The sequence below is a fragment of the Oratosquilla oratoria genome, chromosome 1 (assembly GCF_046742065.1).
Source record: "Oratosquilla oratoria isolate Oo_2021 chromosome 1, ASM4674206v1, whole genome shotgun sequence".
Lineage (NCBI taxonomy): Eukaryota > Metazoa > Arthropoda > Malacostraca > Stomatopoda > Squillidae > Oratosquilla > Oratosquilla oratoria.
In genome coordinates this window covers 71,701,137-71,726,803 of record NC_134777.1, presented here as the reverse complement: position 1 = coordinate 71,726,803, position 25,667 = coordinate 71,701,137, and the positions used below count along the sequence as shown (strand labels likewise).

Sequence of the window (25,667 nt, the reverse complement as noted above, 5' to 3'; positions counted from 1 at the left end):
ATTTCTTTTGAAACTATCCTTTTTATTTTATTTTTTTCATGCCCTTTTGTTTTTCTTTTATCCCACTTTAGTAAATCATCTCTATCAAGGACTTCCATCCCTTTCATAATTCAGTAGATGGTTAGTAGATCTCCTCTTTCTCTTCTTTGTTCCAGGGTTGGTAGTTCCAGTTCAGCCAACCTTTGTTCGTATGTCAATTTGGAGAGTGTTGGTGCCATCTTTGCCATTGCTCTTTGAATTCTTCCTAATTTCTTTATGTTCTTTTTAGTACTGGGTGTCCATAGTGTTGCAGCGTACTCCAATCTTGGTCTTATCAATGTAACTAATATTTTCTTTACCATTTCTTCATCCAGGTAGTCAAAGGTCACTTTGTCTGGTGCCATGTCATTGCTGACAGTTACTCCTTGGTCCCTTTCTGAGTTGACTTTTTGAACTTCCTTTGTACCAATTTTATACTGTCCTGATATTCTATTTTTGCTTTTTCTAAATTCCATTATACTACTTTTCTTGATGTTGAAATTCACTTCACACTTTTGACTTCATTCACAGACTTTATCCAGGTCTTTTTGTAGTGATTTATAATCTTCCTATGTACTTACTTTCTTTAGTAGTTTCACATCATCTGCAAAGAAGTTCATATAACATTCCACACTTTCATCCATGTCATTTATATATATGGCAAACATTATCGGAGCCAATGAGTCAATATGTATTCAATGGTTATATACAATAGAATATTTCCCCAAAGTTCTTCTCCACCTTTCACTGTCATTTCTTCCCAACATATTTCTTTTGAGTTAAAGTCACCCATAATTACTATGGTTCCTCCTCCTTTCAATAATTCAATTAATGCATTCTTTGTGTCTTCCAGTATTTTGGAATGATCATTATCCGTCCAAGGCTGTGTTTTTGGGGGCACACATATTACTATAGATTTTCTACTTTTCATGTTTCTGTCTTCAAATTTAATCATAATCAATTCCATATTATTTTTTCCTTCTGTTATCTATTTCACATTTAAATCTTTCTTAGTCAAAAACATGACTCCTCCACCCTGTTTCTCCATTCTATTTTTCGCCCAATGGTAATATAGACCTTGTCCTATAGTATTTAATGGTAGTGGACCTTTTAATTTTGTCTCCACAATTCCCATTATGTTTGGTTTCTCTATTGACAGATAATCGTTTAATTCATTTAGTTCTGAAATCATACTATGTTAGTATATGTGTGTATTTACCTAGTTGTATTATACAGGAAGGGAACTATGCTCGTGGTGACCCGTCTTTGTATCTTTCAGCATCAAGTTTATTCTTAAAATCATGAATAGTATTTGCAAACACTGTTTTTTTCATCTAAGTTATTCCATATATCCAGCATTCTGTGTGGGAAGCTATTCTTTTTCCTATTTCTTCTATAGTTGTCCTTTTTGAGTTTCTTTTCATGACCTCTTGTTTTTTCATTGTAATTTTTTAGTAAATAATTTCTGTCAAGGATTTCCATTCCTTTCATGGTTCTATGTATAGTCAGTAGATCACCTCTTTCTCTTCTTTGCTCTAGTGTTGGTAGTTCTAGTTTCGATAATCTTTGTTCGTATGTTAATTTGGAAAGAGCTGGTGCCAACTTTGTTGTTGCTCTCTGTATTCTTTCTAGTTTCCTTATATTCTTTTTAGTACTGGGTGTCCATATAGTGTCACTGCATATTCCAGTTTTGGTCTAATCAATATGACTAATATTTTTTTTTATCATTTCTTCATCCAAGTATTCAAATGCCACTTTCATTGACCTTAGTAGGTTGTATGTTTCACCTACTATTTTGTTTATATGTCTGTCCGGTGTCATGTCATTGCTGATTATCACTCCAAGGTCCCTTTCCGAGTGCACTTTTTTTATTTCATTTTCATCAGTTTTGTAATTTTTCTAAATTCTGTTTTTGCTTTTACCAAACTCCATTATGCTACACTTCTTGATATTAAAGTTCACCTCCCACTTTCGAGTCCATTTCCAGACTGTGTCTAGGTCTGATTGTAATGAGTCATTGTCCTCATTTGTTGATACTTTCTTTAATATTTTTGTATCATCTGCAAAGAAATTCATATAACATTCAACACGTTCGTCCATGTCGTTTACGTATATGGCAAACATGATTGGAGCCAGTACTGACCCTTGTGGAACACCACTTATCATTTCTTCCCATTTCGAGTACTTGTCTCTAATTACTACCCTCATTTTTCTCTCAGTCAGGAAGTCTTCCATCCATTTTAATAAATTACCTACAATGCTACCTATTGATTAAAAATTCTCAATTAATTTTTTGTGTGGTACTTTGTCAAATACCTTTTGTAGATCTAGATAGGCACAGTCTGCCCATCTCTCTCATCTATTATATCTATTATTCTCGAATAGAAGCAGATTAGATTTGTTGTACATGTTCTTCCTTGTCTAAATCCAAATTGGCTTGAGTTTAGCATAGATTTTTCTTCCAGAGGTTTAACCCATCTACTTTTAACCACTTCAATACGGGACTTAAATCTCGCGGGCAGCAGCCAATGCCAGCCGTACGACGTAACGAAATAATATTCGCATCATAAAATATAGTCGCCGCTTATATCGATCGTTCTCTCTTTCACCCGCGAATTTTGAAAACCACAGAGAATGGGATTAAGGGCGCATTTGGGAGAATGTAAAAACACAGGGGCGACTACAATAAATATAATCAAGACGCCGATATGGCAGCGTCGCGAATCCACTTGCTCCTCATGACGCCTACGTGTGCGGCACCGTATGGAAGGGGTTAATCACTTTTTCACATATTTTAGCTACTGTGCTTGTTAGGGAGACCGGTCTGTAGTTAGTTGGATCTTCCTTACTTCCTCCTTTACATATTGGTACAATGTTTGCATTTTTCCAGTCTTGTGGTACTTTTCCTTCTTTGAGCGAGTATTTTATTCTAGTGTGTATTTTATCTGTTAGTTCCTCCCCGCATTCCTTCAGTATCCAATTTGCAATTCCATCCAGACCATGCGATTTTCTAACATCTAGGTGTGTATTTACCTAGTTGTATTATACAGGAAGAGAGCTATGCTCGTAGTGACCCATCTTTGTATCTTTCAGCATCAAGTTTGTTCTTATATTCTTGAATAGTGTTTGCGTACTCTGTTGCCTTATCTAATTTATTCCAGGTATCCACCACTCTACGTGGGAAGCTATTCTTTTTCAGATCTCTTCTATAATTGCTTTTTGAATTTCTTTTCATGTCTTGTTTTTCTCTTGTCCCGCTTTAATAAATCATCTTTATCTAGGATTTCCATTCCTTTCATGATTCTATAAATAGTAGATCTCCTCTTTCTCTTTGTTCCAGTTGGTAGTTCCAATTTGGACAATCTTCATTCTAATGTCAATTTGGAGGGTGTTGGTGTCATCTTTGTATTCTTTCAATCTTTTTTATTCTTTTTACTACTGGGTGCCCATAGTTTTGCAACATACACCAAATTTGGTCTTCTCATTGTAACTAATATTTTCTTGACTATTTCCTTGTCCAAATAGTCAAATGCCACTTTCGTCAACCTTGGTAGGTTGAATGTTTCTCCGACTATTTTATTGATATGTTTGTCCAGTGACATGTCTTTGCTGATTATTACTTCTAGGTCCCTTTCCGAGCTTACTTTTTTTTACCTCTTCACCAATTTTATATTTTCTCGATAATTTATTTGTACTTTTTCCAATCTCCATTATACTACACTTCTTGATGTTCACTTCCCACTTTTGACTCCTTTTCCAGATTTTGTCTATAATATCTAGTGATTCACAATCTTTCTTGGTAGGTTGAATGTTTCTCCAACTATTTTATTGATATGTTTGTCCAGTGATGCCTTTGCTGATTATTACTCCAAGGTCTCTTTCCAAGTTCACTTTTTTTATTTCTTCTTCACCAATTATATAATTTTTCTATATCCTGTTTTAACTTTTTCCAAAATCCATTATACTACATTTCTTGATATTGAAATTCACTTCCCATTTTTTATTCCATTTCCAGATTTTGTCCAGGTCTGATTGTAATGATTCACAATACTCTGTCCTTACTTTAGTATTTTTGTGTCATCTACGAAGAAATTCATATAGCACTCTACTCCTTCATCCATGTCATTTATATATATGGCAAACATGATTGGAGCCAGCACCGATCCTTGCAGGACACCACTTATCATTTCTTACCATTTCGAGTATTTGTCTCTAATTACTACCCTCATTTTTCTCCAGTCAGGAAGTCTTCCATCCACTCCAATAATTTTCCTCCAATGCTGCCTACTGATTCTATTTTTCTTATTAATTTTTTGTGTGGTACCTTATCAAATGCTTTTTGTAGGTCTAGATAGGCACAGTCTGCCCATCCATCCCTCTCTTGTATTATTTCTATTAGTCTCGAATAGAAGCAGATCAGGTTTGTTGTACATGGTCTTCCTTGTCTAAATCCAAATTGATTTGGATTCAGTATAGTTTTTTCTTCCAGATGATTAACCAATCTACTTTTGATCATTTTTTCACATATTTTTGCTACTGTGCTTGTTAGGGAGACCGGTCTGTAGTTAGTTGGATTTTTCTTGTTTTCTCCTTTATATATTGGTACAATATTTGCATTTTTTCAGTATTGTGGTACCTTTCTTTCTTTGAGCGAGCATTTGATTATATTATATATTTCATCCGTTAACTCTTCTACGCATTCTTTCAGAACCCAATTTGTAATTCCCTCCGGCCCATGCGATTTTCTGACATCAAGGTTTTTTATTTGGTCACTAATTTCCTTCTGTGTTACAGTTTCCTTCATTGGGGGATTTCTGTCTTTCTATTCCCTCACAGTTAGGTGAGTTCTCAATTGTGAATACTAATTTGAAATGATTGTTCATAATTTCACCATTTCTTGTTCCTCTGTATATTCATAACTTCCCTGGCACAGCTTTTCTATTTCTTGTTTGTTTTTTAGTTTACTATTCACATATCTATAAAATAGTTTAGGTTGTTCCTTGCATCTTTCTATTATTTCTTTTTCATAGTTTCTCTTTTCATCTCTGCATATTTTTACATATTTTTAACTATTGTTCCTCCATCTTCCATTATCCTTGTGTCTTCTAACATACTTTTATGTTCACTCTCTTCCCATGAGGCTGTTTTTGGAGGCACATAATTTATCACAAACTTTCTGCTCTTCTTATCTCTGTCTTCCACTTCGATCATAATCATCTCTACTGTATTCTTTCCATATGTGACACACCTCACATTTATATCTTTCTTAGTCAGGAACATAACTCCACCCCCTTGTTTTGTCTCTGTTTCTAATCCAATATTATATGCATCATGTCCTACACTGTTGGGTGGTAGACCTTTTAATTTCGTTTCTACAATTCCCATTATGTCCGGTTCTTTTTTCTTCAGATAATCATTCAGCTCATTCAATCCTGTTATTAATCCATCTATATTTGTGTAAGACACTCTTAGTTTTCTGCCACTTCCATTGTATTCTCTGTTTCCATTTTGTTTTTCTCTAGTATGCCGTATTTCCTTACTTTCGTATTCACTACTCTTCAAAAGAATTTTTCATTTTCTGACTCTGTTCTCTTCTCGTTTTTTTTCCTTAGCTTCTTGTCTTTTCATTTTTTCCTCCTCTCTTTCCTCTTTATTTATTTCTCCTTTTATCCATACCTTTTTATATTGTTCACTTACTGCTAGTTTCCCTGTTTTTGTTAAGATATTCTCTGCCATCATTTGTGACCTGAATTTAATCTTAATTGGTCTGGTCTTATTTGTACTATACTTTCCGAGTCTATACATCTCTTCAATTTGTTTCATGATTTCAGGTTCATCTTCCTGAACTAATTCTAGTAAACTGCTTACTTTTTCTTTTTCCTCATTGATTCTTGTGGTTCTATTTAGGTTATGTTTCTCTTCCATTCCTAATATAAATACTGTATACATTTCTTTTTATCTGCTAAGTCTCTTACTATGTTCTCCTTCTGTCTCATCACTTTAACCCCTTCCATACGGTGATGCCTACGTAGGCGTCATGAGGAGCAAGTGGGTACGCAAGGATGCCGACGTCGGCGTCTTGATTATATTTTTTTGTAGTTGTACCTGTGACCCCCATACTCTGTAAACTGGCTTCATCATATTTTCTATGGTTATCAAAATTCACGGGTGAAAGAGAAAACGATTAATACAGCAGTGACTTTATTTTTTATAATGCGAGTATTATGACGCAACATTGCACGTCAGGCAGCTAATGCTGCCCGCAAGATTTTGCCTTGTATTGAAGGGGTTAATAACTGAGTCTTCAGTTTGTTCTTTCATTTGCTGTTTAATTATGTCAGTAAATGCAACTTTACTGTTTTCTTTCTTGGATTTTTTTCCAACCCTGTGCTTCTTTTGCTATGGCCTCTTTATTGTCTTTATTATTCCTCTTTAATTCTTCATTCTCCTCTTTTACTTCTTTTAACTGTTTTTTTAATTCTTCTATTTCTTTAGTTAGTTTTTGTTCACCTTCTCTAGTTCTTTCAATTTTTCAACTCTCTGCACCATCTTTGCTATGTTACCGAACCTATTCTCCCAATGTTCAGTCATTTGTTCAAGTTTTTCCTCTAGTCTTTCTAATCGGGGGAGGTTGGTATCTGCCCCCCCTCATTAAATCCCTGGAAATTATTATCCTCACCTTCCATTGTGCTGCTCTTATCTATATTTCTAATCTTTACATTTTTGTTAATCCCTTCACCAAAATCATCGGTCCTTCTCTTGTTTACAAGACGCCTGGCCTCCTGGACCAAGTCCTCCCCTTCCTCATTTCCTTCCATTTCCCTCAGTATTCCCTCCACTTCTCCTTTTTCCTCACTTTCCCACTACACCACGAGCTTTCCCTTCCCTGTAAATACAATAAGGTACTTCCTTTGCATTGAGATCCACAAAAATTTCACTTTTTCTTCAGAACTCCAATCTTCGCCGTCCATCCGACGAAAGTGTGTGTGTGTGTATTTACCTAGTTGTATTTTGAGGGAAGGGGAGCTATGCTCGTGGTGTCCTGCCATTGTATCTCGCAGTGTCTAGTTTGCTTTTAAACTCATGAATGGTTTTTATGCATACTATTTCATTATCCAGTTTGTTCCAAGTGTCCAAAACTCTATGTGGAAAACTGTTTTTCTTCAGTTCTCTTCTATAGCTATGTTTTTTTATTTTCTTTCCATGTCCTCTTGTGTTTCTCTTGTCCCAGTTAACCCATTAAACTCCGATGACAAGATTCTTGTCATTTGGTCAAATAAAACAAAAAGTCATAAAACACCAAAATGTTTGATCAAACATTTTGGTTTTTATGATTTTTTGTTTTATTTGACCAAATGACAAGAATCTTGTCATCGGAGTTTAATGGGTTAAGTAAGTCCTCTCTATCAAGTATCTCTGTGCCTTTCATGATTCTGTAGATGGTCAATAGGTCACCTCTCTCTCTTCTTTGCTCCAGTGTCGGTAACTCCAGTTTAGCCAATCTTTCCTCGTATGATAGGTTTGCAAGTGCAGGTGCCATTTTAGTAGCTGCTCTTTGGATTCTTTCTATTTTATTTATATTCTTTTTGGTACTGGGGGACCACAATGTTGCCGCATACTCTAGTCTAGGCCTTATCAATGTAGCCAATATTTTTTTTATCATGTCTTCGTCCAAGTATGCAAATGCCACTTTTATTGATCTAAGCAAGTTGTAAGTCTCCCCGACAATTTTGTTAATCTGTTTATCATAGGACAAGTTGTTCGTGATAATTACTCCCAAGTCTTTTTCGGATCCTACTTTCTTTACTTCCTTGGTTCCAATTGTATATTTTCCTGATATTCTGTTTTTGCTTTTTCCAAACTCCATTATGCTACAGTTCACGTCCTCGTCCATGTCATTCATATAGATAGCAAACATTATAGGTGCCAGTACAGATCCTTGCGGTACTCCACTGACCACCTCTTTCCAATCTGAATATTTTTCTCTGAGCACTACTCTCATCTTTCTACCAGTCAGGAAGTCCTCCATCTATTTTAGTAGGTTTCCTTGTATTCCTCCTATGTGTTCCAGTTTTTTTAGTAATTTTCTGTGGTACTTTGTCAAAGGCTTTTTGCAAGTCTGGGAATGCACAATCAGCCCATCCATTTCTTTCTTGCACTATGTCTATTAGCCTTGAGTAAAAGCATATTAAGTTTGTGGTGCATGATCTTCCTTGTCTGAACCCGAATTGTCTTGGGTTTAATATGTTGTTGTCTTCCAGATGTTTTACCCATCTATTCTTGATTATTTTCTCACAAATTTTGGCTATAGTGCTTGTTAGTGATACTGGCCTATAGTTGGTGGGTTCTTCCTTGTTTCCTCCTTTATATATTGGTACAATGTTAGCATTTTTCCAGTCATTAGGTATCTTTCCTTCTTTGAGTGAGCTATTTATTATGATGTGTATTTTGTCTGTTAGTTCTTCTTTGCACTCCTTTAGAATCCAATTTGCAATACCATCCGGGCCATGTGATTTTCTGACGTCCAGTTTTGATAGATGTTCTGATATTTCTTTTTGTGATGTTGTAAACTCACTCATGTGGGGAGATTGCTTGTTATTATCTACGTCCCAATTTTGTATTTTCTCTCTGGTGAAGACAGATTTAAAGTGATTGTTCATGACTTCGGCCATCTCTAATTCTTCTGTGTATTCTATATTTCCTTGGCGTAGTTTCACCATTTCCTGTTTGGTTTTAAGTTTACCATTTACATACCGATAGAATAGCTTGGGTTGATCTTTGCATTTATCTATAATATCCTTCTTATGGTTCCTTTTTTCCTCTCTTCTCACATTAACATACTCATTTCTACAGTTTATATAAATTTGCCATTTGCTTTGTTTTTTGTCTTTTCTCCACCTTTTCCAAGCTTTGTCCCTTCTGTCTTTTGCCTCACTGCATCTTTTGTTGAACCAACATTTGATGTACTCTCTCTCGCTTTTGTCTTGGTACATGCCTGTTTACCCCTTCATTGTAATCATCCATCAATATATTCCATTTCCCTTCCACTGTTGTCTCTTCCATATAGAATTTTTCCCAGTTTGCATTCTGGAAGAATGTCTTTAGTTTTGTAAAGTCTGTTTTGTTGTACATCAATCTTCCTTTCCTATGCTTTTCGTTCATCTCCATGTCTATTTCTTCCTTTAGTATAGTTTCGATGAGTACATGGTCACTCTTTCCAATTGGTGTCTTTTACTGGACTTTGTCCACTATTTCAGGTTCTGTTGTAAATATTAGATCTAGTTTCGATGGCTCTTCATTGTTTTTGTACCTTGTGTTTTCATGGACCCATTGGGTCATTGTGTACTCCATGGTCATGTCTAGCAGTACATTGCCCCACGAGTCATCTCCTCCTTGCACTGTCATGCTGTCCCAACAAATTTCTTTGCAATTGAAGTCCCCCATAATTACCAGATTACCCTTACCCATTAGTATCTCATTCAGTGATTTTCTTGTATCTTCTAGCATTTTTGTATGTTCGTTTTCTTTCCAAGCATTCGTTTTTGGAGGCACATGGGTCACCACAAACTTTCTACTTTTCATATTCTTGCCTTCGACTTTTATCATGATCAGTTCAACATTACCTTTGCCCTCTGCAATTTTTGTCACCTTTAGGTCTTTCTTGGCCAAGAACATGATTCCCCCTCCCTGTTTCTTGTCCCTGTTTTTTATCCAGTAATTGTATAGACCTTGTCCAATAACGATGGATGGTATTTCACCTCTTAGTTTAGTCTCTACAATTCCCATTATGTCTGGTTTTGTTTCTAACAGATAATCATTGAGTTCGTTCAGACCTGAAATTAGTCCGTCAATGTTAGTATAGGCCACTTTTAATTTTCTTCCTTCTCCATTATTTCTTCTGTCCTTGGTTTTTTTCGTTTTGATGCACCATTGTCTCAATCTCATGTCGAGTGTGTGTGTGTGTGTGTGTGTGTGTGTGTGTGTGTGTGTGTGTGTGTGTGTGTGTGTGTGCACATTCATCAGTGTACACATAACAACACCATACCAAATATATACTGATAACTGTAATATAATACTAATAATAACTATCCCTCTTCTATATTCAACTCATAGAATAGCCTCTACTGTTATTCTGCTTATAAAAATACAGTAAGTGTTTTGTATCCTGAATTATGAAAAAGTGTTAATTAATTTCTCTATTCTAGAATGACTTTCTTGTAACAGGATAATTTTTAAAGTTTGTTATGTTTTGTTAAAAAAAAGAAACAAAAAAAGAAAGTTAACTGGTATGAATCAGTCTTGCCCAGCAGTTTCCCCTGGTTAGTATGTCCACACCTATGCCATAATACTTACCCCTGAAGTACACCTGCAGCTTGTCTGTACAAAACTTGACTTCACATGAGAAAGTTGCTTCAAATGGGTCAAGCTGCTATGCTATGTACTGGAGTGACAAAATCCAATGACTTCTACACAAACTCTTACTCATCTTTCCCAGTTCTCACACAAAACTACTAAGACCCTTTCATAAATGAGGCAGAATATCTCAGACTCTCTGTTTATCACACAAGATTTGGTCTTTTAATTACTTCACATACCATACACATGCTGAATAAACAGAACATTATACACATGAATTATTTGCAAAATCATATTCCACTGGGAAAAAGTCTTATCTATGATTATTCTGAAATATTTAGGAATTATACTTTCATTTACGTTATTTGATATTATTAACCATCCCAAGTGAAAAAGTCCAATGTATTTATAATTCTAAGGCTAAACTTGCTACTTTAAGCAACAATGAAAATGAGGTAAACAAAAGGGAGAGAATGAATTACAGTAAAACCAGAAATAACCAGATATTCAATGGAAATCCACAATTTCATGCATTAACCCATCCTAAAGTACTGACTGCAGTTATATGTGGTCAATATTTTTGGACTTTAGTGTTAGATTTACATTCATCTATGTTAGGAACAAACCTCCACTCACTGGAATGCTGAGCAGCTTTTTCATTTTTGCTGTTCCTCATTTCTACTATCCCCCTTGAACCTATTTTTTTCTACTTTAAGTCTCCATCTCTTCATTTTCCTAAGCTCATGCACTGGGAAGATAAAAATATCATCACCATATTCCCATGCATGTCATAGATGGTGGCTAAATGGGATATGGAGAGGAGATTAAGAATCCCTAAATGCAAGATTCTCCTGCATAAAGTTAAGTAAAAGAAAAAGGGAGTATCGATTTTGTAAATAAAATAGTTGGAGAAACCTACAAATTAATAAGATCAATGAAAGTGGCCTTTGACTACTTGGACAAGGAGATGGTGAAGAAAATCCTAGTTACACTGATAGGACCAAAATTAGAGTATGCAGTGACACTATGGTCACAAAATACAAAAAAAAATAATAATAATGAAACTAGAAAGAATTCAAAGAGCACTAACAAAGATGGCACCAACACTCAGTATGCTGACATATGAACAAAGATTAGAAAAACTAAGATTATTAACTCTGGAGCAAAGAAGAGAAAGAGGCGATTTGATATCCATATATAGAATTATGAAAGGGATGGAAATCCTTGACAGAGATGATCTACTTAAATGGGACAATAGAAATACAAGGGGACACAAGAAGAAACTTAAGAAGGACAGTTACAGAAGAGATCTGAAAAAGAATAGCTTTCCACACAGAGTGATAGATACATGGAATAAGTTAAAAGAGAAAACAGTGAGTGCTAAAACTATACACGACTTTAAGAAAGAACTCAATGCGGGACAGAGGGAAAACAAGAGGACATGCAATGAAACTCAAAAAGGATAACTACAGAAAAGACCTGAAAAAGAACAGCTTCCCACACAGAGTGATAGATATATGGAACTAATTGGATGAAGAAATAGTGTGTGCAAACACAATACAAGAATTTAAGAACAAACTTGATCATGCGAGATACAAAAACGGGTCACCACAACTAGGTAAACACTATTTGCTATCATCAACTCTCTTTTGAGACATATCACCATCAACTCACCACTACGATTTTTTCCTGGAACTCCATACTTCCCGATCACTTTGTCTATTGGTTAATTTCCTACCCTAGCATTAAGGTCTCCCAATACAACTACACTGACATTTCTTTCTAATCCCTCTATGCACTCGTTTAAATCTATCCAAAAAGCCTCCCTTTCCTCTATGCTCTTCTCACTACCAGGCCCATATGCATTTACAAAAACCCATATCTTCTTTCCCAGCTTTACCTTCATCCACATTACCCTTGAAGAAACTTCCTTCTACTCCACTACATGCTTACCTATCTCTTCACTTACTAGTCTAGCCACCCCTTCTCTCCCTCGCCCTCTCTTCACTCCTCAGAAGTAAGAACCTCCCAACTATACTCTGAAACTCACACTCACCCCTCCCTTTCAACTTAGTTTCACTCAATGCCAGTACATCCATCTTTCTTCCCACAAACATACTAGCTATCTCTTCCCCTTTACTCTCATTTTTACCACATCCATGGACATTAAAAGACCCAAACCTTAGGGTACTGGTAGGAAAACTCTTAGACCCTCTTATGCCTTTACTTTTTTTTATGAATGTCCCCTGTGGGGCTACAGGTAACAGGATTCTTAGTTCTATCCCCATCCCATTTTTTGTCGCTTCATATGACTCAAGTGGGAAGACTTGGTGGCAGCATTCTTTTCCCCCACCACAAGGTTAGGTGAAAAAAGGAAATGAATATTCAGAGAAATGGTACAGGACAGTAACAAAAGTGGGGAGGGGACAGCATAACGGAGGGACAGTCACAGTATAATAAAAGTGTCATCATTTCTCTATGAACAACGACTTCCTCTATCACAGACAAAATGATGTGAGGCTCTGGTCTGTAGGGGCACCCCATATAGACCCTAAAGTATCAGCTGCATGCTACTTTGCCACAATGACATGCAGCCAATATCCCAGATGGGGAATGCTTGTCACTTTTTATTTATACTACCCTTGGCAAGCTGTCCTTTGCAACCTCTATGATTCCCCTTCTTTGGTACAATATTGTCCTCAAGGAAAGAGGTATTGGTTATTGCCACTAAAATACTAATACTCTTGCAAGCACTCATGTGACTGCTAACAGAAACAGTATTTTTCAAATAAGTAGCTCTGTGATCCAAATGCCATGGGCCACAGGCCCTGATTTCATGCTCAACCAGACAACCTGGGCTTCTTAAACTACCTGGTAGGAGTTGGATTTGTTTCTTTCGACCATGTGGTAAGTCAGAGGGAGACAAATCTAACTCCCAGGAAGCCCAGGTTGGTTGGTTGAGCACAAAATCAGGGTCTGTCAACCTGTGGTACTTGGATCACTCTCCCATGGAGCTACTCATATACATACAATTATTTTTTATCTTGATCATTTTTCATTAGCTTCACTTTCCTACTATCAACTCATGCTTTTTTTTCTAATCTACTAAGTCTTCTTTATACCTATACCAGACACAAGATATATGCATGACATTAATTCTGTACAACATACTGCCAAAAATCATACATATACCAAGGGCTTTTTCCCCCTTACAAGGGAGGTGGCCAAAAAACAAAGGCATAAAAAACCACTCCCACCCATTCCATCCCTATCACACTCCACTCTCCTCCAACCTCTTCCCTCCCTCTTATCTTGGCACTTCTTGGATGACAGGTTATCCCTGCATCTTGTCCACTGCCCTGGGTCAGCAGCAGTGTCACAAGACAAAGCACATCCACAGCAAGGCTGATTCATTAAATTGGTGACCCCCCCTCTCTGTCCCCTCCCTCATGCAGAAAAAGAGAAGACGGAGAAATCCCTTCGGGCTGCATCAATTTTTTTTTACACATACTCCCTTACACCCCATTCCCCCACCCATTCCACCTCATGGATCACATCATCCATATACAACCTTTCTCCATTCACCCCTGTCTTCTGTCCTCACTTGTCCTTCCTCAACAGACATTCCCCTCTTCCCCAAAGCCCCTTTTACCCCATCCAATTTACCTAAAACAATTGAATATTCTATGTACAACATATCAATATCAGGAGTAAATCTTATGCAAAACTGACAAAGACAACTTAATAGCCAGTAATAAAATTAGTACTGTGATGCATCTGTTCATGCCATTAGTAATGAGATACTTGCTCATGCGCCACATTGAAACAGGGCTTTGACTTCCCACATACCTTCAATGCATTTGTTATTTTCAATGACTGGATAATTTCAGTTTTTGTTGCTTTCTTGGGAAAATATAGTAGCCTATTCCATATTCTGAATCTAGTTATTTTGGTTTTACTGCATGTTCAAGACAAATGAGAAATAACAAGACATTTTCCTGTTGCTTTAAAGCTAATTTGCTTTGTATCAATAATGTTCATGAACTTACCACCAGTGAGTGTAAGAGTGGCGCATTCATACTCAGCTACAGAGGAACCGGCATTGTTGTGAGCAGAGATGCGGAGGTTGTACCAAGTGGCAGGGGTCAGTTCCATAATCACATAATTGCCTGAGGGTTTGACCTGATTGCTTGCCATAGTCCAATCAACCTGATGCCTGCATTGTACAACAATGTCAGTTTCAAATCTGCATAAACCAATTAACAGGCAGAACACATAGTCATGTGACATTCTTATGCATACAACCATATGAAACAAATCTTTTCAGTAATGGGATTGATTACCCAATCAACGGCAACAATAAAAAATACATAACTTTCAAGTTATGAGTGTCTGAACCACACTATTAATCATCTTTCCTAATTGAAGTTAAATTAGATGATGGAATGGATTTGTGTTTAGCAGGAAGAAGAATTAATAATAACCCTTCCCTGGCTTATAAACCTGAATAACAAAAATAAAAATAATAAACACATCTAGAAAAAAAAAAAAAAAAAAAACAAAAAAAAAAAAAAAAAAAAAAAAAAAAAAAAAAAAAAAAAAAATCTATATAGCAAGGGCTTTCCCCCCCCCCCCTTATAAGGCAGGTAGCCAAGTCAAAAGACATGTAGCCACTCCTACCCATTCCAATCCCATCCACTACCCTTTCCTCCCTCTCATCTTAGCTCCTTATGGGTGAAGGGTCATCCCTGTATCCCACCCACTGCCCTTGGTCAGAAGCAATGCAGCAAGACACAGTATAATATATATATATATATATATATATATATATACAAACATATATATATATAAATATATATATATATATATATATATATGTATACGTATATATATATATATATATACATGTACATATATATACATATATATATATAGATAGATAGATAAATATATAGATAAATTAGATAAGTACAAAGTAAATTCACCCATCCAACACCCATTTGTTTTCCCTTGTATCTTAGCTTCTTGTGGATGAAAGGCCATCCCTGTCCCTTGCCCCTTGCTCCTTGCCCACTGCCTGAGTCAGAGGCAATGATACAAGACATAGCACCTACAAGAAAATAAACATAATTAAAATAAAATACTATGAACAAGTAAATAAATATAAGACTGTATAAATGTGGAGCATTACCTGGCTTTGTATTCAACAACGAAGTAGTTCATTGGGCAGCCACCATCACCCCAAGCATTCAGGTGAAGAGTGATGGATGTTGTGGAAACTTCAACAAATCGCTGTACCTCAGGAACCTCTGGTTTCCTTCCCTTTGTGCGGGTGTTGACAGTGTCAGAGGGCTCACCAGTTCCAATCCTGTCCATGATAAAGCCTCACATCAACATAACAATTAACCATTAGTTGTCAATACTGTCATATGCCTGCTCCAAATACATGAAAGCCCTCTCTCTCTCTCTTTCTCACTCTTTGTGACAACTGTAGATTCATTCACCTTGTAGTATCAGAGAAAATGCAGTACAATTTTTGTAGCTTTAGATAAGAAATACAGTGCAATTTTTGTAGCTTTCAATAACTAATGTGTTACTTTAATACCTTAAGTCCACTGATAACAATCTGATACATACAAATACTTTTGTGATTGATTGATTTGATTTGGTTTAATGTCACAAACTCCCCCTTATTGGGTGGCTAGGATGGTGCCCCTTACAGAGAACTTTGTAGCATGGAATTTAATGAACCATACCCTTAGTTCAACTTGCCCCAAGCAGGGTTCAACTCATCGTCATCTTGACCTCCACCGCAAGTAATGACACCCTAACCTGCTCGGCTACTTTTGTAGTAACACAGTTACCCAACATGCACAGAAACTACAAAAACACTGACTTGTTGTAGGCTGAAGCATAAATCTGGTAACGGGATCCACACCACAAGTTTTCAAGGATGTATGTACGAGTAGAAGCAGGAACTTGAACATTTTCCCATTCGCTGAACTCAGGCTTGTAGTACAATGTGTATCCATGGATGGGTGTGGTGTCATCAACAGTTGAAGGCTTCATCTTAACTTCAATGCTATTTGTGGTTGTCGAGATAAGTTCAACTTCAGGAGGATGAGGAGGAGCTGTGGAGATGAGAGACAAAGTGAATATTGATAAAACAATGTGTGGAAAGTATAAGAAGATAGAGCAAACTTGAGAAGAATACTGAAAATGGATAACATGGATGGTGAGAATGGATCTTTGGATCCACTTAAAATGTCTGTCAATTAGGAAAATGAGAGTGCAAAAGATATGAGTGATTAAAGAGAAAGAACTTGCACAGATTACATTCATGTAAAGAAACAGATGAAGAACATGTACAGTTGATAAGGAACTGCATACAACCATGTGGGGAATTATATGAAAGTAGGTAACAGATATTTCTGGGTAAAATATATATATATATATATATATATATATATATATATATATACATAAATACATATACATAAATACATATACATAAATACATATGCCAAGGACTTTTTCCCTTTACAAGGGAGGTAGCCAAAAAACAAAAGCATAAAATCCACTCCCACCCATTCCACACCAACATACTCCACTCCCATTCACCCCCCTCCCTCCCTCTTATCTTTGCTCCTCCTCGATGAAGGGTCATCTCTGCATCTTGCACACTGCTCTAGGTCAGAAGCAATCCAGCAAGACATAGTACATCCACAGCAAGGCTGCTTCATTTAATTGGAGACCTCCAACCTCTCCGTCCCCTCATGCAGAAAAAGAGAAGACGAGGAGAAATCCCTTCGGTCTGCATCAATATATTATCCACACAGACAGCCTTACCCCCCCATCCCCCACCCACTCCCTTCCATGCATCACATCATTATCCATACACAACCATTCTCCATTCACCCCTATCTTCTGTCTTCTCCCTTCCTTCCTCAACAGATATTCCCCTCTATCCCAATGCCCCTTTTACTCCATCCATCTCATCTTTGATCACCCCCTAATGTTCACTCCTTCCACCTGTCTTCCACACTGCTTTTACTAATGTTTCTTCACTCATTCTTTCTGTGTCTAAATCATCCCAATACTCTTTCATCAACCATATCTCCCAATTCCCTTTCCATCCCTGCACTCCTCCTCACCTCCTCGTTTCTCACTCTATCCAACCTAGTAATTCCTACCATACTTCTCAGGCATTTCATCTCAAACACATTCAAACTCCTCCTCTCTTATGTTCCATGTTTCTGCCCTGTACAGTGCTGTCGGCGCACTCACTCTTTCATACAATCTCCTAATAGCATCCATTCCCAAATGTCTATTTCTCATTACACTTTTGAATCCACCAAGGCATTTACTTGCTTCTCTCAATCTACATTCTACCTCCACCTCCACTCCTCCCTTTCTTGCTACATTCACACCCAAGTATCTAAAGTATCCACTTCCTCCAGTCTATCTCCCTTAATACTCACTTCCAATCTGCTGCTACATTCTCCCCTTGTATATCTCATAACCTTACTTTTACCCATGTTTACCTTCAAATTCCTTCTTTTGCACACCTTCCTATAATTTGTTACTAAATTCCTTAACCCCTACTCTGATCCTACTATAAGCACAGTGTCGTCAGCAAACACAAACTGGCTTATCTCTATTTTCTCTAACCATTTCCAATCCCCAGCTCATTACCCTTGTGTTTACCTCTCATACCACACCATCCCATCTATGTATGAATTGAACAGCCAATGTGACATAACACATCCCTGGCATATCCCACCTTTACCTCAGATTTTTGTAGTAAAGCACACACACACACACACACATATATATATATATATATATATATATATATATATATATATATATACACATATACATGCAAATCTATATACAGTTATATATATATATATATATATATATATATATATATATATATATATATATATATATGTGCTTTACTACAAAAATCTGATCCATGCAACCCCTACCTGTCCTAAACCCCCACTGTTCCTCACCAATTACCCCCTCTGTTCCTCTCCTAGTCCTCTCAATCAAAATCATCCCATGAGCCTTCCCAACTACACTCAACAAAATGATCCCTCGAAGATTGAAATATCTAGATATGAAAAAGTTTGCTATGATGCAACTCACGAGACACCATAAAAGAAATTCATAAGGGGCATCTCTGTCACCACAGTGCATAATGGAAGATCTATCTCCTCCCACTCTTGCAATATAGAGCAATTGAAATGCTACGGTTGGTAAAATCATGATCCATTTAGCTGTCAATTATTATGATATTTCCAGGATGCACCACGTGGAGGTGGATCATACTTTTTCATATCTAAATATTTCAATTTCCAATCAGAGTGTCACTCTTCTAACCATATACGACTGGTACAACCATATTCAAAGACTCAAGATGATAATGAATAAGAGATGATGAAAGCCGTAAACTAATCGAGATGTGAAAAACCATGAGCAGTATGTACTCAAGTCATGTTCAATTTTGACTCATGAGATTGATTGGGGAAGAGGGAGGGAGCAAGACGCTGTGCTTCCCACCACCCATCCAGTATCAAAATATAATCATATAAACCTTTCATTTTCTCTTTTATGTGTCACTTTATGGGATATGTGAAAGCACAGTCATATTCATGACTATTTTATATCACAGAAGACATGTTAAATTTTACAACCAGCCTCATAATGACTGGACACAGCGATAATAAGTAAAATGCTGTATAAACATTAAAATTATATTCCTTATCTTATACTTGCTATAATTGCTTTCTTTCTTTGCATTATCAAGGTGAACAAGGACTGCTTCATCCCTAAAGGTACATGAAATTTGTGTAACTCCTATAGTCACTGAGGTATGTGAATACAAATATATTTTAAGAAAGCTTGAGGTTTCAGCCAGCTCAGCAGGGGAAGGGTGAGCAGGGCTGCCAACCGAAAACATAGGATCGGCTGAGATTCTTTGAGTGAATTGCCTATAGTATAGCCACCCCTCCTCTCCCTCGTCCTCTCTTTACTCCTGACACCCTCCCAACTACACTCCCAAACTCAACCTTGCCCCTCCCTTTCAACTTATTTTCACTCAATGCCGATACAGATACATACATACATATACCAAGGCTTTTTTCCCCCTTACCAGGGGGGTAGCCAAAAAGGACAAGGCACAAAAACATTCCCACCCATTTCATCCCCGAAAACACTCCACACCCCTCCACCCTCCCTCTCATCTTAGCACCTCCTAGATAAATAAATATAGATAAATAAAAAATATAGATAAATAAAAAAATATAGATAAATAAAAAAATAAATGAATATAGATAAGATAAAAGAATAAGTAAAATATCCTCTATAAGGAGGCATTGTCCAAGCCTTCTTTAAGAGAAATTCATGATAAGAAACCACATCATAAAAAGATAAAAACTTTAATAATTTTGTTGTTACTAACCCTGAATAAGGAGTGTGTGAGTAACAGTGTCTTGACCATAAGCATTCTCGACATGGCAGGTGTATTCTCCTGCATCATCCCTGGACACTTGGCGGATAAGGAGAGATCCCTCAGGAAGAACTCTTATTCTGTCAACACCTTCAAAAATTTCACCACGAATAGTCCACCTGAAAAATATAATTTTTATATAATCAAAATAATTGTTACTTCAAGTTTCACAAACTGGAAACCCACAATCATAACTGAAATGCAATTTTAAAAAAAGAAAAAGAAACAAGAAAAATATCCCCATGTGAAATGCAGGTAATAAACATCAGTACTGGGATGTAAGAAGGAACTCCACTACCTAAAATTATGAGACTAACCTGATGTCTGGGGAGGGAATACCCACAGCTTGGCACTCAAGTTTGACATCTTCCTTGTAAGTGGCCACATACTCATCATCAAATGAGGCAATCTTGGCAGGCACTGTAGCAAAACAGAAACAGTGACTTAAGGATTATGAAATACATAAATAAGAAACACATACATCAACTCCTACATGATAAAACATTCAATGTTTATGTCAAAACATTGTTGTACTTTGACTGACATAAAAACAACATAGTTTACATGATGCAATGCTAGACTTGTTAATTAATTCCTCCTCTACTTGTTATGACATCATCTTCCCATGGCTCTTTATGAAAAATATAAATATTCACCTTTGTTTGAGAGTTTAAGATGGACAGGCTGGGATGGTTCTCCTTCTCCAAAAGTGGTGGATGCAGTGACCCAGAAGACATAGTCATCACGGTGCTTCAGACCAGTAGCTTCATAGCTCTTCTGTGATGGGGGAAGCTTCTTTGGATGTGCCTGTAGAGATCATCAAAAAATGAGGGATGCAGTGCAACATTAGTATACCATTTCTATGATAGATCCTGACCATATATGAACAGCTGAAGTGCAAAACTTCAAACAACCTTCTACTTGACACTTTTTCTCTTATACAAGTAACAATAGAATATCAGGGCAATATAAAACTGGTACAAAGGAAGTTAAAAAAGTTAGCTCAGAAAGGGACCTAGGAGTAATTATCAGCAAAGACATGTCACCAGACAAGCATATCAACAAAAAAAGTCAGAGAAACCTTCAATTTACTAAGATCAATGAAAAAGGCCTTTGATTACTTGGATGAGGAAATGGTAAAGAAAATATTAGTTACACTGATAAGAACAATATTGGAGTACTTTGTGACACTATGGACACCTAGTACTAAAAAGAATATAAAGAAATTAGAAAGAATCTAAAGAGCAACGACAGAGATGGCACCAACACTCTCCAAGTTGACATATGAACAAAGATTGTCCAAATTGGAACTACCAACCCTGGAACAAAGAAGGGAAAGAGGAGATCTACTGGCCATTTACAGAATCATGAAAGGGATGGAAGTCCTCAACAGAGATGATTTATTAAAGTGGGATAAAAGAAAAACAAGAGGACATGAAAAAAAATAAAAAATAAAAAAAGGATAGTTATAGAAGAGATTTGAAAAAGAACAGCTTCCCACACAGAGTGGTGGATGTCTGGAATAAATTAGATGAGGCAACAGGGTGTGCAAAAACTGTACAAGAATTTAAGAACAAACTTGACACTGAAAGATACAAATATGCGTCACCACAAGCATAGCTCCCTTCCCATATAATACAACTAGGTAAAAATACACGCTAAGGAATTCACACTGAAAAGCTCCAATATATTGTTCAATTATAATGCAAGCAACTCCATAAAACCTTTAGGGTATCACCCGACATAAATCAAGCCATTTTCATCAGTTTACTCTCAAATAGTACAAGAAATACTGGAAGATAAAGAGGAAGAAGAAGAAAAAGAAAAGAGACAGAGTAAGAGTAAAAGAAAGTAGATTGGAGGAGAAAGAACAACAATTCTCAATGGTGTACTTACGTCACTGTCAGCTTTTCCATGTTCCTTGAAGTATACAGTGTACTGTGTGATGATGCCATTAGGGCGCTCAGGTGGCTGCCATGAAACCAAGATGCTCTCAGCTGACATAACCAGTGCTTTTACAGAGGTAGGAGCTTCAGGAACTGTGAAGAAAAGTATTTTAGAAGTTCAGTATTGAGCCTTCAAAGATTTTACAGTGATCATACCTCTAGAAATGACTTACTTTTTCATACACATATTACCAGATCTACCTAAAATCAGATGCAATAATAACTATGAAATATCATGTATGCATTTGCCCTTTCATTGGAATTGATGATTTGTACAACCATTATGGCTGTTGTTAGACAATTTTATTCAGGTGAGGGTTTGCTTGGTGAGAGGAAACCTATCTCAACCCTTTCACTCAAGCTGGCTATTCATTCATCTGTTCTGGCTGTGTCCAGGTGATTCTATCCAGCCAAAGTAAACTATATGTAGTGACAGTGTTACAATATACTTATAACTGCACAATCAAACCAGCTTCTTAACGAGTTGAAACTTATTGTGTAATTATGCATTTCTGTGACAGATTCCTGCCAGTGCACTTTGTAATACTCACTGTCTTGATCAGTCTGGCAATGAATGGGGTTAGAGCGAACACCTTCACCTCCAGATGTGAAAGCCAGAACCTGAATACTGTAGTTGGTGTACTTCTGCAACCCATGCAGGTGTGTCTCTGTTGAACTTGTGATCTTGGTATCCTTGCTTTCTTCATCTGTAAAGAAAATACATATACATACATACATACATACAAAAAGCCTTTTACCCCTTACAGTGTGGATGGCCAATCAAAGCCACCTTACACCTATTTCACCCCATTTGTTGCCCCTTCCATCTTAACACCTTGTGGATGAAGGGTAATCCCAATTCCCCACCATACTATTTGAATCTAAGGCAATGCAACAAGACATAGCACTTCCACAGCTGGAATCTGACCGCCAGAGCTAGCTTACACCCACCACTTCATTATATGGCAGCCCACCCCACCTCCACATCCACTCAAAAAATTTACAGAGCAGAGAAGACTATTCCTACAAGCCACATCTTTTTTTCATCTGTTTTACAACCACAACCGAGAAAATATGATTCAGTTTAACATCACTAACTCACACTATCAGGAGGCTAGTATAGTGCCCCTTACAAAAGACTTTGTAATGTGGAATATAATTAACAGTGCCCTTGGTGGCAGGGCTCAAACTGCCATCACCTTGACCTCCACCACAAGTAGTAACATTCTAAACCACTTGCCAATCTTCTAACTTCTCTTCCACAAAACATAAAGTTCATAACTAATATGTAGATATGGATGTACATACATACATACATACATACATATACCAAGGCTTTTTCCCCCTTTCAAGGGAGGTAGCCAAAAAGGGGAAGGCATAAAAACACTCCCACCCATTTCATCCCTAAATACACTCCACACCCCTCCCACCCTCCCTCTCATCTGAGCACCTCCTGGATGACGGGTCATCCCTGCACCTTGCCCACCGCCCTGGGTCAGAAGCAGTGTCGCAAGACACAGCACATCCACAGTAAGGCCGCTTCATTTAATCGGTGACCCCCCCTCTCCGTCCCCCCTTGCATATAAGGAGAGGACGGGGAGAAATCCCTTCGGGCTGCGTCAAAATTTACTCACACATACTACCTCACCCCCCACCCCCCCGCCCATTCCTCCTCATGCAATCACCACATATATGGATGTATATGCTGCAAAACTGGGTACATAGTAGGAACAACTAGGGAAATTGGTACAAAGGAAGTTAAAAAAGTAAACTTGGAAAGGGACCTAGAAGTAACTATCTCAAATGACATGACACCAGACAAACATGTCAACGAATTAGTCGGAGAAACATTTAACTTATTAAGATCAATGAAAGTAGCTCTTGACTATATGGATGAAGAAATGGTAAAGAAAATACTAGTTACACTGATAAGACCAAAATTGGAATATGCAGCATCACTATGGACACCTAGTACCAAAAAAAAAAAGAAACTAGAAAGAATTCAAAGAGCAACGACAAAGAGGGCACCAACACTTTGCAATTTGACATAGGAACAAATATTGGATAAACTAAATTTACCAACCCTGGAACAAAGAAGAGAAAGAGGTGATTTGATAACCATTTACAGAATTATGAAAGGGATGGAAATTCTTGATAGGGATGACCTACAAAAATGGTTCAGAAAAAATACAAGAGGACATGAGAAGAAACTTAAGAAAGACAGTTACAGAAGAGATCTGAAAAAGAATAGCTTCCCACACAGAGTGATAGATACATGGAACAAACTGAAAGAGGAAACAGTGAGTGCTAAAACTATACATGACTTTATGAAAAACCTAGATGCGGAAAGATACAATAGCGGGTCACTATGAGCATAGCTCTCTTCCTGCAAAATACAACTAGGTACAACTAGGTAAACACACACACACACACACACACACACACACACAATCGGAGCGGACACGAACGGAACAGCATGTACTTTTGGAGCACTGGCTTACGAGCGAAAATATAAAAAAGAAATTGGAAGCGAATAGCGTCAGCCTTGTTGTTTATATACGGTTGTATTTACCTAGTTGTACCTAGTTGTATTTTGCGGGAAGGGGAGCTATGCTCGTGTTGTCCCGCCTTTGTATCTTGCAGTGTCTAGTTTGTTTTTAAACTCATGAATGGTTTTTGCGCATACTATTTCATTGTCCAGTTTGTTCCAAGTGTCCAAAACTCTATGAGGAAAACTGTTTTTCTTCAGTTCTCTTCTATAGCTATGTTTTTTTATTTTCTTTCCATGTCCTTTTGTGTTTCTTTTGTCCCAGTTAAGTAAGTTCTCACTATCGAGTACCTCTGTGCCTTTCATGATTCTGTAGATGGTCAATAGGTCACCTCTCTCTCTTCTTTGCTCCAGTGTCGGTAACTCCAGTTTAGCCAATCTCTCTTCGTATGATAGGTTTGCAAGTGCAGGTGCCATTTTTGTAGCTGCTCTTTGGATTCTTTCTATTTTCTTTATATTCTTTTTGGTACTGGGGGACCACAATGTCGCTGCATACTCTAATCTAGGCCTTATCAATGTAACCAATATTTTTTTCATCATGTCTTCGTCCAAGTATGTAAACGCCACTTTTATTGATCTTAGCAAGTTGTAAGTCTCCCCGACAATTTTGTTAATCTGTATATCATAGGACAAGTCGTTCGTGATAATTACTCCCAAGTCTTTTTCGGATCCTACTTTCTTTACTTCTTTGGTTCCAATTGTATATTTTCCTGATATTCTGTTTTTGCTTTTTCCAAACTCCATTATGCTACACTTCTTCGTATTAAAGTCCACTTCCCATTTCTGACTCCAGTTCCATACCCTATTTAGGTCTTCTTGCAGTGCTTCACAGTCCTCATCAGTTTCTATTTTCCTTAGCAGTTTGGCGTCATCGGCAAAGAAGCTCATGTAGCAGTTCACGTCCTCATCCATGTCATTCATATAGATAGCAAACATTATTGGTGCCAGCACAGATCCTTGCGGTACTCCACTGATCACCTCTTTCCAGTCTGAATATTTTTCTCTGAGCACTACTCTCATCTTTCTACCAGTCAGAAAGTCCTCTATCCATTTTAGTAGGTTTCCCTGTATTCCTCCTATGTGTTCCAGTTTTTTTAGTAGTTTTCTGTGTGGTATTTCTTTCTTGCACTATGTCTATTAGTCTTGAGTAAAAGCATATTAAGTTTGTGGAGCATGATCTTCCTTGTCTGAATCCGAATTGTCTTGGGTTTAATATGTCATTGTCTTCCAGATGTTTTACCCATCTATTCTTGATTATTTTCTCACAAATTTTGGCAAT

General features: G+C 37.2%; 1 protein-coding gene across 50 annotated transcripts in view; it reads right to left on the bottom strand.

The window, feature by feature from the left end:
* The window catches only part of Dscam1 (Down syndrome cell adhesion molecule 1), a 635,227-nt gene that overhangs the window by 63,768 nt on the left and 545,792 nt on the right, over positions 1–25,667 (bottom strand). For all 50 annotated transcript variants that reach the window (XM_076206304.1, XM_076207477.1, XM_076208806.1 and 47 more), the window contains exons 23-30: positions 22,392–22,547; positions 21,791–21,933; positions 20,551–20,701; positions 20,212–20,314; positions 19,847–20,013; positions 16,271–16,505; positions 15,566–15,742; positions 14,424–14,590 (exon numbers count right to left, since the gene is read on the bottom strand). In XM_076206304.1, coding sequence (XP_076062419.1) covers positions 14,424–14,590; positions 15,566–15,742; positions 16,271–16,505; positions 19,847–20,013; positions 20,212–20,314; positions 20,551–20,701; positions 21,791–21,933; positions 22,392–22,547 — 1,299 coding nt within the window. The remainder of the gene's footprint in view (positions 1–14,423; positions 14,591–15,565; positions 15,743–16,270; positions 16,506–19,846; positions 20,014–20,211; positions 20,315–20,550; positions 20,702–21,790; positions 21,934–22,391; positions 22,548–25,667) is intronic.